General features: G+C 40.7%; 1 protein-coding gene across 1 annotated transcript; it reads left to right on the top strand.

The window, feature by feature from the left end:
* The first annotated feature begins 5,781 nt into the window (after positions 1-5,781).
* CISD2 (CDGSH iron sulfur domain 2) lies at positions 5,782-13,032 on the top strand. Its single transcript, XM_079307075.1, has 3 exons — positions 5,782-5,959; positions 11,438-11,649; positions 12,673-13,032. Exons 1-3 carry the CDS (start codon positions 5,857-5,859, stop codon positions 12,760-12,762), a joined length of 405 nt encoding a protein of 134 aa, XP_079163201.1. The 5' UTR covers positions 5,782-5,856; the 3' UTR covers positions 12,763-13,032.
* Positions 13,033-16,792: the final 3,760 nt, after the last annotated feature.

The raw sequence follows: 16,792 nt of genomic DNA, 5'->3' as shown, positions 1-16,792 counted from the left end.
AATCAGCTTTCAATAAAAGACTTTCTGTTCTATTAAAAAGGGACACTAGGATCTTTTCCTAGTTTCCAAAAGCACTCTCCAAGCACATTGTTCAACATGAATGCCTCTTAATTATCATGTATCTTTCATAGCCATTAGGATTATATTTCCTGCAAAATAAGTTCTGTAAATTTGGGGGTGATATGTTTATACTCTACCTTCTGTGTTAGTTACTTTTCCCCCCTCTGAATCTGCAGATAAAGCATCTTATTAAAAAAAATAAAATTACAGACCTTACAGCTCTGTGCAGTGGGGTGGAGTACAGAATTCATATAAATTTCTGGCAATATCTTGAAAAGTAAATGAGGAAGTAACTTAAAAATCCAGGGAATGGCCAACTGTGTAGATCTAGAAGTGCACTGTACTATAACTGAATTATGGTCCAGAGGATGGGGAATATGTGGAAAAAATATAGAAGAAAATACATTAGTAAGATACAGACAAGGGAGGCTGTATTTATCTTACTTACCAACTGTAATACTATTCCATGTCATTGCCTTGGAATCAAGATAGCCCCTTTTTTCTTGCTTTCATCTCCATCTGTTGGACATACACTTGTCTAAACTAAAGAGGCATGGTGTTTTGGGGTTGAGGCTTTTCATTTGCTCCTCTTTATTGTTGTGAGATGACAGAGAATGAGTATGGGTTACTGTCAATGCCAGACCTGGCTAACCTTGAAAAGGGGAGCCAGGCTCAGAAATCTCCTCAGCACTGCTGTTGCATAGCAATCTAAAAAGGAATGACAAACTGCTGTTTCACTGCAGTGTCACTGGGCGTTGTGACACAGGAAGAACTTAAGAGCAGAGAGCAGTCCTACAGCAGAGATTATTGACTCAGTCCTCGGCAGGGAAGCTGGTAGTTTTTCTGTGCTATAATTAGCCAGTGCCAAAGAATGCACATTACGTCACAGGAATTAGTCTTGTGGCATTCTCACCTTTGCCTTCCAAAATGAAGGAAGTATCTTTCAGTGACAGCTCTCACGCCAAGGGAATAAAGTACTAAGGGCAAAAAATATCCTCAGACATCTGGTCAAGAATAGACAGTCTTCACTCATCAATGCAGTTTAAAAAGGAAAGGTGAGAGGGGTCTGCTGCTGAGAATATACTGACATATATATATATATAGCTTCTTGTCCCCAGAATGAGCACAGCTTGTAGTGTTTTGATAGTGGTTTTACTTCACATCTGTTCATTTAACAGTGTGTACTTACCAGATTATGTCAGCTTTGTCCTCTGTAGGTCCTTTAGTGAAGGGGAGGATGTATCTGTTTTCCATCACTGCAGCTTCCTCCCAGAGGACAATCTGGGGCTTTTGCAGTCTGGTTTATTACAACAAACCAGGCAGAACCTGCTACGAATCAATAACATATCTGGTCTCTTATGATCATATTAGTGAATCTGAAGGATACTCATTCTGATTTGAGTAAAACTTGTGAATTGGCAGATCCCTGGAAGCCAGTGAAGTTCCAAATCTATGCAAGTCTGTATATGACCAGAAATCAGATTATTCTGGATCCCGCATGAGCAGTTCATAATGGACCAGCTACCTAGTGAGGATGGAAAAACTGGGTGTTTTGTGTAATGGGTCAAAAATTAAAACTCATTGCAATATTAAGTTTGCTGTGTATTTCTTGTGCATTGTTAGTGTTACTTTACTGATTTTTCTACAACAGTTTAATGTCATACAACTTTGTGCTTTCTGTGCTTTGAATAAATGCAATTTCAACTTAGGGTAACAAAGTGGATATTCACAGTTTCATCTTGTGCTATTTCTGCAACTGTTAGTAGCAATCAGAGAAAGGAATTAAAGTATCCAACCCATGGCCAAGAGATCAAAGCGTGGCATTTTTCTTGAATAAATAAAAACAGTGTCTACTGTTCTGTTCTCTCATGCACAAAGTCACCAGGTTAGAACCTGATGCAATTCTTAGAAATCTTGCCTTTTTTCTTTACATTCTTCTTTTCATTATTTTCAAAATTAATTCCCTACAATCTCCAACAATAAATGCCATTCTAAGCTGCAGGGATTTTTAAAATTCAACAATAATTCATGCTGTTAGTGGGACACTGCATTTACTTAGGCAATTATAGCACCTCCTTTCAAAACATGATGGTTAAATTGTAAAATTCTTGGACATTATTTATTAGTAATACCATGCTCATTTAGTGGTAATTTTATAATATGAACATTATGCTCTCACAGGTTTACCCCACTGATTTTGTTATAAATGTTGTTTCCTTAACTTATTTTTCTCTCAAACACTTTACCCACCATGGAGAGGTAGCTATTTTCAATAAACACCAGCAGAAACCACTTAAGGTGCCAGGTCTCAGAGTCAAGTGAAAGCACAACATTCTCAGCTTTCTTCTCTGGGCAACGAAACCTCTGGAGGTAAAAATATGAAATAAAAACCTAAACTGTGCAGTGCAATTGCAACTTGTTTGCAATGTTCTTATGCATAAAATACAGGAAAGTAATCATATCTATGTGGTCTTATATCCAATTTTAAGCCTAAATTTTATGGTACTGTTTAGTTTTTGAGATTCAATTATTTAATAATTGGAGGTTGACAGTGCTGCATAACTATCTAATGGAGACATTGCATGAAGTGAATCATAGTTCCTACAGCTCTTCTGGGGTGTAATGATTTTGCTTGCTTTTGGGGAAGTGGAAGAGAGAGAGATCTTTGCATACAGCAGGAACAGCAGCTAATCACACCTCATTGGGGAATGATGAATACAAAGTGAGGGATCTTTCTTCCTCCTAGAATACAAGGAGGCTTGTGTTTGCTGATCAAGGAAGCCAGCCCTTCAGTGGCAGTGTAGTTTTTAGTTAGCAGTAATACTTTAGCCTGCTGCAGAGATTATTCCAGGTGGTCAGTTTGGAAAATGGCAGTTCCAATTCCAAGAAGATGGCTGAAGCAACACCGGACATCTTCTTGATAGAAAAGCTCATTACCATAAAAGAGTACTGAGCAAATTACTATGCTACTTAGGCTTGCTTTACTGATGGAAGAACTGTATGTCTGCTGCCTCAGAACCTTTTATCTTTTATTCTTACTTTTGTGTACTTGGTAAAATAAATATATGTAATTTATAAATGTTCTTCTCCTTTACAAATCTCACGTGTTCTAGACAGACCAGTAAATATTATCTCATTTTACAGTTGAATTAGGAGCAGAAGAAAACAGAGCAATTTTCAAAGGGTGACATAAGGAGGAACACAAACAGATTCTTTTCATCTATCCTCAGTCTGTTGGATCAGAACTAACCAGCTGAAGGCAGTCTTGTTTCTGCTATAAGCTGGACCAGTTCAGCTATGTTGTAGTGACAAGAACAAATTCTGTGAAACATCATCTGCACCATGAATTTTTCTACCATTCTTATCAAAGCATGGGCTGGTTCTCATTTGGGTGATGTTTGGGGAATTCCACGTCAAAGCCCTGAACTAGCCCTAAGGATGGAGGTCTCTCTGTGTGGGGTCCATTCTCCATTTTATCTGCAATGTTCTTGCTAGATGAAAAATGCTGGAGATAGAGGATACCTAGTGCTGAAAGCAATATTCATCTTTCCTACAGGTGACCTAGTTCTGTGCAAGTACCTATGTTTGGTTTTTTGTGCTGTTCTTTTATTACAGCAATTTCAACATATCCTCCCAATATGAGTTCCAGTGGCCAAATTTAGCAGGAAACACACAAGCAGAGGCAATCTCTACTTTTTAATAGCTCACAAACTGAAACTAATCATACAAGAATGAATTGTTGCATGTTACTCTCCCCACAAAAATGTGAGAAAATTTTCCAGATACCGAACAATATTGATACTTAAGTTGAAAAATACGCTGATAAAAGCCTGAAGGAGCTATCTGCCTCTGGAATAAGAATGTCCACACAGGGTGTTAGATGTGTAAGAGAGGGAAGATGTCACACCTGCCTGTTAAACCTCCTGATGTTGATTAATCTTAGGTTCTGAACCCATAATATGGTCCCTGAAGATGGATTACTGTGTAAAACACTGTTCTTCCCTGCAGGACTGAGCAAGCCTGAAGCTTACATTTTCCACCTTAAAGCAAACAGGAAGTCTGCAGCCAAATTGCAGGGTGAACATGCATCTCTTGTTCAAACTGGATTTTTAAAGACCACTTTTCACTTCTGCTTCAGTTCAGAATCTCATTCAGGTTTCATTTTCTTTATAGGTTTGCCGTAATCTATGACTTTCAGACTTTGACATGCCAGACCCATCCGTGACTCATGTCAGCTGATCCCTACACAACAGGAGGGGCACAGGCAGAGCAATTCCTCTCTGCACCATGTGCAGGTGGACTTGCACTGTGCTGAGTGCAGCACTGATCAAAGGCAGCACAGCTGGGCTCGGGAGCTTCCCCGAAATGTCAGCTGTGCTCCCAGCATCCAGAGAAGGCTGGAAGAGAAGAATGTGGGGAGGAAGAGGGTAGGACAGAGGTTCTCAACTTGAGTGTGAAGTTGCTTGATTTAAGACTGGAGTGTTTACCTTATGGATTCTTCCCTTGAAAGTCTCACAAAGGAGGTCACATCATGACATCTGACGTATAATTTTTACAGGAATAACCAAGTGTTTTATTCTTTCATCACTTGTCTAGTAGCCAGCATCTGCCTAGACAAGAAGGAATCATCTTAGGACATCAGACACAGTCATTACATGGATAAATTTAGGTGAGGTAGGGAACTTAGATATTGTGAGATCACAGGAATATTTCCACAAGCTAAAGATGATGGTTCATCAGGAAATGTTAGGGGTCACAGGTATAAAAGTATTAAGCCAGAAGCACAAATAAATTGTATTTATCCTAAACTTAGCTGCCAGTATTTTCCAGCAGGAGAAGTGCACAGCTGATATGGGCAGATATGGTAGGATTTCAGTATGCTGAGGGAGGAGAGAGAAGTGTGCTTCAGTCAGGATACTGTAAAGAAGGAGATAGGTCCTGTAGGATTGTGCTGCTTCAGCTTTCCTGCTCGTGCTCATTGCTATATGCTACTAGCACTTGACAGATTCACTTAGGGTAGCAAAGCACATTGAACCAAATGGTGTTGTCATGACCAAGGGATTAATGTTAGAGTCTCCAGGTCTGGATGGATTGTCTCAATTGAGCCAGAACGGCTACATGCTTCCCACTTTTTCATCTGCCTATACAGGGAGAATTTTCTTTGCCAAAAAATGACCAGTCTCCTAGACATAACAATAAAAGAAAGTGTAAATGGCCTCTCCCTGTAACTTTACACCTCTCAGCACTCACATTATTCTGCCTCATTCACATGAAGAAAAACTTTTAATCTTTCTACTTCAATATTTAGAAGACTATCAATATGGAATACAACCTGAATGCAGCAGGGTAAAGACATGAAATTACATAAAACTGTAAAGCATAAGCCAAATACTATTAATAATATATACTTCCCTTCCCTTCCCTTCCCTTCCCTTCCCTTCCCTTCCCTTCCCTTCCCTTCCCTTCCCTTCCCTTCCCTTCCCTTCCCTTCCCTTCCCTTCCCTTCCCTTCCCTTCCCTTCCCTTCCCTTCCCTTCCCTTCCCTTCCCTTCCCTGCCCTTCCCTTCCCTTCCCTTCCCTTCCCTTCCCTTCCCTTCCCTTCCCTTCCCTTCCCCGCCCGCGCGCCCCCTGCCGGCGGCAGCGCTCCCAAAGCCCCGGGCCGGCGGCAGCGCCCCCTAGCGGCTCCGGCGGGAAGCGCGGCCCGGCTGCCGGGGCGCGTGCGCGGCTCCACCCCTTGGCGCGTGCGCGGCGGGCGCACCCGGGTCGGCGCGCGGGGCCGCGGCGGGAGAGTCTGGCGATGGTGCTGGAGACTCTGGCCCGCATCGTCAAGGTCCAGCTGCCCGCGTACCTCAAGCGCCTGCCGCTGCCCGAGAGCGTCGGCGGCTTCATCCGCCTGACAGGTAGGCGGGGAGAGCGGGACCCCCTTCCCCCGGCGGCGCGGTCGGTGCTGCCTGGGATCCTGGAATCCGGCTCTCGCTCCAGGCAGCGCTCGCTGTCTCCCGAACGCCGCAGAGGGGGAACCCGAACCTTGGACTGTTGCAGCAGGAGGATGGCCCGGCCGGAGGTGTGGGTGCCCTGTGGGGCAGGGGGAGCTGCCAGGGTAAAACCTTGGCGTCTGAAATTCCTCTGGGAACCACCGGTGGGCCAGAGGCCGTGCGCCGGCATGGATTGGGATTTAGCCGGAGGCCTAAAGCACGGCCTCTTCCTCTTCTTCACAGGTCAAAGACAGCATCTCTACCGAGTTAAACCAAAAAAGTGTCTTTTTGGGAACCCGCCACGTACATAAAGTTAGGGTCTTTTTTTACTTCGGTGAGTTTTGCGAGTGTTTTCCGCGTGAGGCAGTAGAAGCAGCAGTTCATTGATTGTAGCACGGCGTGGGCGAGCAGCGAGCGGCGCTGCTGAGGGCTCGGCGCTCTGCACACAGCCCCTGCCGAGAGGCAGCAATCGAGCAATGCTCTCCACAGAAACTAGGAAAAGTTGTCAAAGTGCAGAATCAACCTTACATCTCAGCACTAACACCGTGACTGTAATAGTGTCGGAAAATTCTTAAATTTAGAGTAGACACAGTTTATTTAAAGCCAGCTTTGAGCACTTTTTTTTTCCAGCATATTTATGCTGCTTGTGAACGGCAAGCCTCATTATCTTCCTCAGGAACAAGTAAATCTCTTTTAAATTAATTGTAAATTAGTTTAAATTAACTGTTCTTCTTTCTCAACTATGCTCTCATATGGAAAAGCTATTCTTTCTATTTACCAAATAGAGAAATTCAGGTGCTACAAAATTGGGAGGTTGGGGATAAAAAACTAGGGAACAATGCAGCTTCTCCTGTTCTAATATTTGGCAGTTTCCTAATGAAACCCTTGCCCTTGTAACCACAAGTTGACTTAAAATTTGTTAAGCTTAGTAATATTTTAGTATCTTACTACTTCACTTGTTTAACCATGTCTTTCTGTAACAGGATTATTTGTCCAGTCTCTGTATTCACAATGCATAGAAGTAATACAATTTATTCTAAAAACCTCTGGAAGGTTTGGTCTGTAGACCAAAATCAGGACTTTGGGGTTTTTATATAATGTGGTCAGTGGGGGAGAACTGTTTTGTTGTCACATTGTTTACCCCATTGACTTCAAGGTACTTCATTGAATTTGGAGGGAGGGCAAGAAGCAAACAACTGACTTCCTAAGTGTAGACCAAACATGTGAAATGTCAGTCCCAAAATATTAAACAGAAGGAGCTGAGTCAGAAACTGCTTTGAGAACTGGTAGGATTCAATGAGAATACCTGAAAAATCCACTGCCTCTAGTTCTTAGCAATTTTTTTGATGCACTCTGAAAAGTGGAGACAAAGGTATATTTAGAAACACATGGCTATGGAGCCTTCTAGGGTGAATATGAATGAAAATGGAGGGGAAAAAAGCAAAACTCTACAAGGGGCTTCTAGTTATGGCATAGGGTAAATGCAACATAGTAAAACTTCTGAAAAGGATATTGTAGGACACTGCATTCTAAACACTTAAACTAAAAAATTATCATCTCTTAGTCTGTAAAGGTTATTGAAAGTCATTGAAACGTCATTGCTCATTGAAGAGTCGTGTGCTTACTTGCACGCAGAGCTGCTGTCAGTCTTAAGTTTCATTTGAGAAAATGTTTGCTTGAGCAACTGCTGCCACTCCTGTGTTGTTGTGGTCTTTGTCCTGTCCTAAAGTTAAGATCTTTTAAGAGCAGGGGATTCCCAGTCCTGGGGTTATTTTGTAGTGAATTATTATTCTGGAAAGACTATTAGACAATAGAGAAAATTAATGGTCCCTTTTGTGTCTGCTACTATTACAAATGACCAGGTATCTTCTTTGGCAAATGGCATACTTTGCTTCTTTTTGAAAAGTGAGGAGCAACATTGGTCTAAAAACATTTAAAGTGCATTAATATTTGCCCTTGGGTGGCATCTGTTGAACTTAATCAGGTACCAGCACTGTGAAACACTGGGCAACATGGACCTTATTTGCAAATGCAGGCCAGAATCCAGATTTGTAACAGTGCAGTCTTTTTTATTGCTTCTGTAAACTCTCATTAGCTTGCAGGCAGATGCAACTTCAGTTCCTGTGGTGCATCAGTTGCAGAAACAACAGACCAAAAGTTTATGGAGCACTTTAGCTTTTTAATAGGATGTTGTATAGTGTGCAGGTGAAGGATCTGGACAGCTGTTGTCTGTTGTGACCTTACAAAACCAGAATGAAAAACTGCTTGTTTGAAGAGAAAGACTGTTGACATCCAGTGCATACCTCCTGAAGGTAAAAGCAGTGAGGGAGGAAGGAAAGAATGTTTGACCTTGGGTTTGAAAGTGGATATCTAAATTATCACACTGTGCTGCTCAGAAGCCTCTTTCAGTGTCTTGTCGTTGCCTCTTTAGCCTTCCCTTTTCAAGTTCAATGAAATGAACAGTGTCTCATGCCAATGTTGCTTTTTGCCCTGGAAGACGTCATTAAAATGGCATAGACATTCACCTCAAAATAGCAAACAACCAAAACCAGGATAGATCTGCTTATTGGTTCTGAAGAGAATGTAATTAGTAAGTACTTCGAATTTGCATGAAGAATCTCATCAGTTTAGAGAATATAGTTGAGCTGTTACTGTAAGAAGCTGCTTTTGGGTCTGCATAGGGTTATTTCCACAAAAAGTAGCTGAAACAAGTCAAAGGTGCCAAAGGAGTAGTGGATGGAAGACAAAGCAGGGAATACCTGCTTTGATTTTCATCTCAATGGCTGGTCTGTACCTTTGTTCACAGTGTATGTGTTTCTTTTGGTTTTGGATGTGTTTCTGTTGGACTAAAAATTAAGACATCCTCTCCTTGAAAATATCTGTGGCTTAAGCTTTTTTGAATTCTCTGGTTTCTGATACTTTCCAGGACTTATCTTTGGGATTGGTCTCTATCTAACACAAGTCTGAAGACTGACCTGTTCCATGCACTACTCTTCATTTCTGTCTCCAAAGTCTGCCTCTCCCCATGCAGCAGAACCGATAAAGAATCTCCAGAATCAGTGTAATGGCTGAATTCTGAGTTGTCAGCTGTGAAAATAGTCTTGTGAATTGTCCTACAATCTGCTTCAGAAAGGTATGAGTGGCTTCAAAACCAGGGCAGTCTACACATCATTGCATTAGTTTGAATGAAGGGTTTTCCCCTTTCCTGCTCACCCAGCCTAAAGATCTCTTGACTGTGTCTTGTATCTCATGCCTTAGAACATGGTCATACTGATTTTTCAGTTTAAACATAAGAGCTTCAGGCAGTCTTTTGGCAATAACAAGCCAATTTATGATTAGTGTATCCATGAATGTAATCAGGGGCTTTCCAGAGATTCCCAGATTAGAAGTAAGCACAGAATTTATTTGCCAGTGAAGACAAAACTATTTATCAGCAGTTATCTTGGTACAAATATTAAATAATAACCATTCTAAATAATAGCCTGGTACATCCTATTCATGTTTATTTCTGATTTCCTTTCTCAGAAGTTGCAGCTGTCATGTTCCTCTTCCACTTGAATGAACCCTACTGGCTGTGAGTCATCTGTAGACATGAGCACTGTTGTGGTTTTCATTCTGTATCAGAGTGTGAGATGTGTCCTTTTTGTGTGTCAATCTTAGCCCAGTTAGATTCACCACACACTTGATAGATGCCCTGGTCCTGGTGTGCCTCTTGGAATGTCTGTTCTGTCTTGGAGTTCAGAGGAGTAGCTTTGTAGAGACCCACATTTTTGCCAACAGTCAGGTTAAATAAAGGTTTGGAATTTTTTTTTTTCCAATGACCAAATATTTTCCTTTCTTTTGAAATACACTCATAAGTCAGTCCTTCAGCTAAGGTCAGAAAGTGCATTTGGATTCCTTATGGAATTTATGGAGTGTTCTGGAAAAGTAATGATAGAAAAGGCAAACAGGCACTGCTGTCCAGAAAACTCAGGATTCTGTGTAGCTGAAAACATGGAGGTATCTCAGTGTCAATTATTATTTAGGGCTTGCAGCTTGTTGGAGGAACTGAGAGAAGAGCAGCAGAGATTAGTGTATTGCAGTGAGTCTCAGTGAATGTTGTGAATTGGGGTGTGTAGGGGCTGCTGCAGGTGCAGTTGGGAAATGATTACTGGGACTCCTTGCAGTGCCTTTAGCATTTACGCAGCTGAGATAAATTTCCAGATAAATGCATTTAATGTGGCTGTCACATCAAGGGCAGCAAAGAATAAAAAATTATTCCCACAAATTGTTTTCATTACATACCCTGGTTCCAGAAAACTCAGATCCTTAAGAAAAATCCACTGGATTCTAACTGGAGAAGTATTAGCATAAATGTATGTTTTACTAGTACAAATAAAATCCAGCTATACAGAATAATGTGTTTTCTCAGGGCTGCAACCAACTGGGCAGCCTTACCCTGCTCTCTTGTGTTTTCTTTCTTGTACATCTTAATTTCAAAAAACAAATTGTAGAACAAAATCTTGCTATATTCTGATCCTAAATAATTTAGAAGAGTGCGTTGATTAGAGTCTTGTCTTAAAAAGTGCTTGTGCAGCTATTTGTGCTCCAGCATGTCACACTTTTTTTTTTTCTCTTCTAAAATATTTTTAAACTCCCTTCTGTATGAGTGTTTAGATTTAATATGTTCTCCAGAAATTTAGAAAAATGCTGTCAACCTTTAGTGCACCATGGTATTTAAATTGCACTGGAGTATTCCACAGCATGTTTTGCTGGAAAAGTGGATCCACCATATCTATCTGTCTGTCTAAATGCTAATCATTGATGCATTTTTTAAAATGCACCATTAAGTCTTCTCTCACCAGTATGCATAGAAGATTTATAATGATGGAGCAGGGCAGCCAGATCTGCAGTGGATACTTCTATTTTTTTTACCTGTACTTTGAAGAAGTTCCTTACCTTGGTAAAAAGTAATTTCCTGTGACTTGACCTACTCATCTTAGGTGTCTTTCTTTATCTATGTTGTGGAAACTGGCTGCTGATCCCTGAACAAACAGAGGTCTGAAAAATAAAATGGAAAGATTGATGAAGGTTTTGCCAGTGCTTTAGGGTTGCCTATTTCAGTACATTTTTTATTGGTTTTGTATTTATTATCTTCCATTGAATCATCATCTAGAGTGATAAAATTAAATTTCAGATTAAATTCTAGGAGTCACATTTTTACTTTGGCTGGAGTAAATCCTAGGACTTAATCTGTGTCTTTTTTTTATCTTTGAGACTCACCAGTGGAATCTGCTTTGCCCTGAGGGTCCTGCTGACTGAGCAGCTCTGTTCCTACCCTCAGCCTAAGCAGTGTGAAAGTAGCTGATGCTGCACCATCCTGGAGTGGTGTCAGGAGCCACCCTAAATCCACCTTATCTTTAGTTTCAGAATGGCTGCGGTTGCTGCCTTTCCTGGGCGTGCTGGCCTTGCTCGGTTACCTTGCTGTTCGTCCCTTCCTCCCCAAGAAGAAACAGCAGAAGGATAGCTTGATTAACCTCAAGATCCAGAAGGAAAATCCCAAAGTAGTGAACGAGATAAACATTGAAGATCTGTGCCTCACTAAAGCTTACTGCAGGTGTTGGCGTTCGAAGACGGTAAGACATTGTGCTGCTGTAGGATTGGAGACTGAAACTAAACATTTTTATCAGTGCTTTGGTGGTGGATTGCTCTGTGTTGAGCTGTTGCCTCTGTCTGGAATTGGAACATGTTCCTGAACTTTGTAGAATGGCACAAACCTATCCACACAAAGAAAGGAACTATGGAAACTTAAAAGAAACATAGGGTTTTTCTAGAAATGTTTAGAAAGTGACCGCATGTGAGTAAAATAAAACCAAGCAAACCTGTTTTACTATTTCAAAATATGTTGCAACTAATTAAAAGATGAGTACTCTTATTTTGCAAAAAACAATGCTTAGAAGGTTGTTCATATTAGAATGAAAATAAGGCTGGGCCTGTGTTGGTGAGGGAGATTCCCATCTGGGAATGAGATGTGAGCAGTGAGATGACTGGGTGGGATATTCCATATCCCCCAAATCAACTAGATGTAAACGAGTGTATTTCATCTAGCCTCAATTTTCATTGCCTGATTCAATTTTGAATGTCCTGACCACACTCTGGTTCTGTTCTCTCTGGACCAAATGCTTTCCTTCCTTAATAAAAAAAAAAAAGTCTGTCTTGAACTGAAGAAGCTTAGCCAGATATTCTCACTTTGAACTAATCACTTCAGCCAAGTACTTCAGCTTGGTTCAGAACACACTTTCTGGTTGCAAATGATTAAATCTATTAAGAGACTCTTACTAGTTCCACGATAAATCAATTTGTAGCTCTGATGGCTGCTTTTCTTGCTGTTCTTTCTTGGAAAAGGCTTTGTCCCTGACTTTGTGTCTAAGAACAGCTATTTTAGGACCTCACAAACTTAGTTACCCATTAACTGTGTTTGTTTTCCTTAGTATCCTGTGTCTGATAGGAGGCAGGGAATTTGATGTTGAACCAGGACATCACAGGAGGAACTAGCAACATTATCAGAGCACCCAGGGCATAGGAAGAAATACAGAAATCACTATGCAACTGCTGCACAGAATGATGCTAATTCCTTGTGTATGTTTTTTTTTTTTCAGTTCCCTGTCTGTGATGGCACCCACAACAAACACAATGAATTAACAGGAGATAATGTAGGTCCACTAATACTCAAGAAGAAAGAAGTATAGCAGATGCTTGATCTAGATCATGACTGATAAAAAGTCTTTTATACTGTTGTAGTTGCAAGGGACGGCATTTTATTATGTGATTGGTATGATTTAGTTTCATGATTGCTGTAGATTTCTTTTTGGAATAAACTGCATTTAGACAGTGATGAATTTGTCACTGTTTTGATACCTTATTCTGAGAAGAATTTTGCCTGCTTTGTAAAACTGTAAAGTACCTATCCCTGTAAATAAGTCGTTTATTTCAGTAATAAATTGACTTTCTACAACTAAGCCTTTTTTGTATGAACATACAATTATAAAACTGTCACTATTTCAAGTGATGTAAATGCACTTTTCTGTTGAGTTTGTTCTGCTGAGAAATAATGTTTTACTTTGCTTTTTAGGAACAAATTTAAGTGTACTTAAGTGGGAGAGAAAAAGATAGCAACTTCCTCCTTTGTGAATATATGTTGAGGCAGCAGATCAGTGTTAAATCATGCAGGCTGAAGGTCTGGCTTGCATGGTGCCTAAGTGGGCAGTTTGTTGGTTTTGCACAAAGCAGCCCAGCTCAGACAAGCCCCACACTGCTGGAAGGTTTCACACAGCATCCCAGGTGGAGTGCTGGCAGTTCCAGGCCATATATAAACCTAACTATTGAGCAGGGCAGCCACCAATGTTTTCCCTTTATTTTGGGCCCTGTCTTGATGGTAAGGAAACACAAATTTGCCTCCTGCAAGTTCACTTGCACTGTGGTCACTACTTCTTGCAATGGGAATTTTCAAGGGATGAACGGGTTAAGAGACAGAACGGAGGATGCTGAGCTGAGCTGTCCTCTTGGCTTGTTACATATTCAGAATTATTATTTATGCAAGTCAGAACGTTGCTGTGGTGAGGCTTAATTTCAGATGAAGATAATTACTACTTACCTAACTGCTAGATTTCTAATTAATTATTCTTAAGTGATTCATTCTCCCATGAAATAGTGTATCCATCAGTTCAAAAATAAAAATTTGGTTTATGCTACAGTTTTAGACAATGGTACCATGACAGATCTCACCCATTCCTTAACAGCATTTTGTTTGTAAGGTGGGAAGCCCCAGAGCTGTTGCCAAAGCTGATGACCACAGTGCTGAAACCAAAAGCGAGTCAGAAAGCTGTTCTCACATAAGGGCTCTTGCAGCAGCAGCAGAATTGAGATAGATCATTCCTCCTCCATTTGTGACAGTTGCAGTTCTAAGTTCCAAAACCTCTTGCCTTGAAGCAAAATATGGCAGATTAGGATGTGACTTTGTGTTAAATGACTGCTTTTACAAAGTGTGCAACAGAACAATGGTATAATATTTACTGTTTAAACACTTCATGGTGGTCTTACCTTAATGGATGAGCAAACCATGAATGCATTAAGATATAAACATTTATAATAGAGAAAAATATATAGATTTAAGTGTCTTATACTCAGTTTTCATTTAGAGATGTGTGTAGAATACCAAGCCCCAATTCTTGGGTTTGGTGAAGAAATTACTGTTAATTGTAAAGCCCTGTCTTTTACGTTTTTTTTCAGGTTTTAAACACCACAGTCTCCTGTAGCAGACTTATTAGACACAGGTGCATATGTGCTTCCAGCTTTTATCAGGATACTTTTGTATTCAAACATTTTGGTTTCCTCCAAAATCACAACCAAACTTGTTAAATTAAGACAAACCTTGTTAAAGTGAGTAATACAGCAACATGGTTTTGTTTCTCCCAAAAAGCTCCTTGAAGAGAAGAACAGTGTAAGTTTTAACCTCTTCACTCCACTTTTCTAATCTAATTGGGAAGCTCATACACAGGAATAAATTTGCCCTAAATGCTAATAAAGACCAGAACTGAGGTTGTAGGACCAGGTCTTCAGTCTTGATGCAAAATCTGGGAAACTGAAATCAGCATATCGTGACACTTATTTACTCTACAAGAACAGCAATTTTTAACTTTCTTTTCATAATTGATTTGAACATGGTTATAACAGACTACAAATAAACTTGTAAAACAGGTTTAGAGAAAGGTGTCTGACTTGGGGCAACTACTACACAAAGTAAATGTAACTGAAGTGCAATTGACCAAAAATTTGATCTCTTGGACTCATTATTTCAAAAGCAAGTTGCAGAAACTATCATCCATTTTGTGGCTATAATACACCATGACTGTATCACGGTTAATTTTAGACTTCAGTTTAAATTCCATAAAAAGCTCAGTTTGGCTGAAAAAAAGAGAGCTGTGATTATAATCACATCATCATCACCACATCCCCTGGCCTGTATGACTCCCTGCTTGCAGATAGACCATTTCTGTCTTTTCCCATATGCTGCCTGCTGTAAATTGCACATGCTGGCTGCTGGGAACACTGCTGTCAAGACCATTCTGCTGCAGAGGTTCTTGTGAACCTTCTGGAACAGCATGCTCAGAGTTCCTCCACACTATGCCTCTGATTATGTCTGCATGACAGCAGGACTCTGGTTATCACTTACTGCACATTGTGCTCTAATTTTATTTCCTGCAAATAAGAGACTACTGTGGCAAAATTATTTTATTGGCTTGAATTTATGCCTTATTCAGTAATGATTTTCATGGCATTTTGTTAAAAAGCAAGTGGTCTTAGTGTCATGCTTCACCTATACTCTGATAAAAACTGAAATTTAATCTATCAGTTAGTTGCTATTTAGAAATAGCTGAAAATGTCATGATACTTACTAAAAAACCCAGTCTCTTAAATTCTTAGTCCTGATATAGCATTTAATGAAAAAATGCAAATGTTTTCTTCCCTTCTGGAAGACAAGGAGAGGGAACATTATAAAGCATTAAAGTTTTTAATTTTAGTTCTGCAGGTCTATGTAATAGCTCCGACCTGATACTTTTTGAAGATTTAATAAAAGCTGGGGGAAAGGGGTCTCATGAGAAATACCCACATAAAATGGCAGGGAAAGAAAAATTGATTCCATCTCAGATTAGCAAAAAGTTTTCATTGGTATAGCTTATTCAGGCACTTAGAATTGTGGAAGAGACCTAATGTGTAACTGAGGGTGCACTGAGGTTAAGGGAACAGGTAAATCCCATTTATGAGATGCTGTTTTGCTGGTGAGGAAGTATTAGAGGCTATCACAAACAAAACCTCTTCATCAGAAGTTTGCTTTTGTACTTAAGGTTGTGTCCAAATTTAAAGGGCTGTAATCCTTACAACATTACACTTCTGTTATTGAATACATTCCAAATTTGGCATAGTAATCCCTGTGGGAGGATTCTACTTTTTATAAAATTTTACAAAAAAGTGAACTCCTTTAAGTTTTACTCAAGTAGAACTATTTTATAGACAGTCACTGATGAACTGAACACTGTATTTCCTCATCTTGTCAGTTAGCTTTACCAACATTACAATTTCCAAATACTTAACCTCCTATTAAAACTACATGTATTTCACAAAATCATAGAATCAGTGAGGTTGGAAAAGGTCTCTGACCTATGACCACCATAACTCTCAGTGCCATGTCCAGTCTTTGCTTGAACACCTCCATGGAAGATGATTCCACCACCTTCCTGGGCAGTCCATTCCACTGTTTAACAACTCCTTCTGTGAAGAAATTCCCCCTAATGTCCAATTTAACCTCTCCTGTTAAAGCTTCAGTCCTCTCACCTCCCCCCCGGGGTACCCCCTCCTGCAGGCAGCTGCAGAGCAGGGCGGTGCCCCTGAGCTGCCTCTTCTCCAGCCTCAACAGCCCCAGCTCCCTCACACTCCTCACAGCACTTGTGCTCCAGACCCTTCCCAGCCCCACTGCCCTTCTCTGGACACGCTGCAGCCCCTCAGTGTCCTTCTTGCAGTGAGGGGCCAGCACTGGGCACAGCTCTCAGGTGTGCCCTCACCTGTGCCCAGCACAGGAACAGTCACTGCCCTGCTCCTGCTGGCCACACTGTTACTGACCCAGCCAGGAATCCATTGGCCTTCCTGGCCCCGGGCACAGCTGCTCCTGTTCAGCCACTGACCAGCACCCCAGGTCCTTTTCCATGGACAGCTCCCCAGCCA

Source organism: Erithacus rubecula (assembly GCF_903797595.1).
Source record: "Erithacus rubecula genome assembly, chromosome: 5".
Lineage (NCBI taxonomy): Eukaryota > Metazoa > Chordata > Aves > Passeriformes > Muscicapidae > Erithacus > Erithacus rubecula.
This window is presented reverse-complemented; position numbering and strand designations above follow the sequence as displayed.

Excerpts from the sequence above, each read along its gene's own strand:
- CISD2 (XM_079307075.1), top strand. The coding sequence starts at position 5,857 with ATGGTGCTGGAGACTCTGGCCCGCATCGTCAAGGTCCAGCTGCCCGCG. Across the intron at positions 5,960-11,437 it reads CGGCTTCATCCGCCTGACAG|TTTCAGAATGGCTGCGGTTG; the intron begins GTAGGCGGGGAG and ends CCTTATCTTTAG. Across the intron at positions 11,650-12,672 it reads GGTGTTGGCGTTCGAAGACG|TTCCCTGTCTGTGATGGCAC; the intron begins GTAAGACATTGT and ends TTTTTTTTTCAG.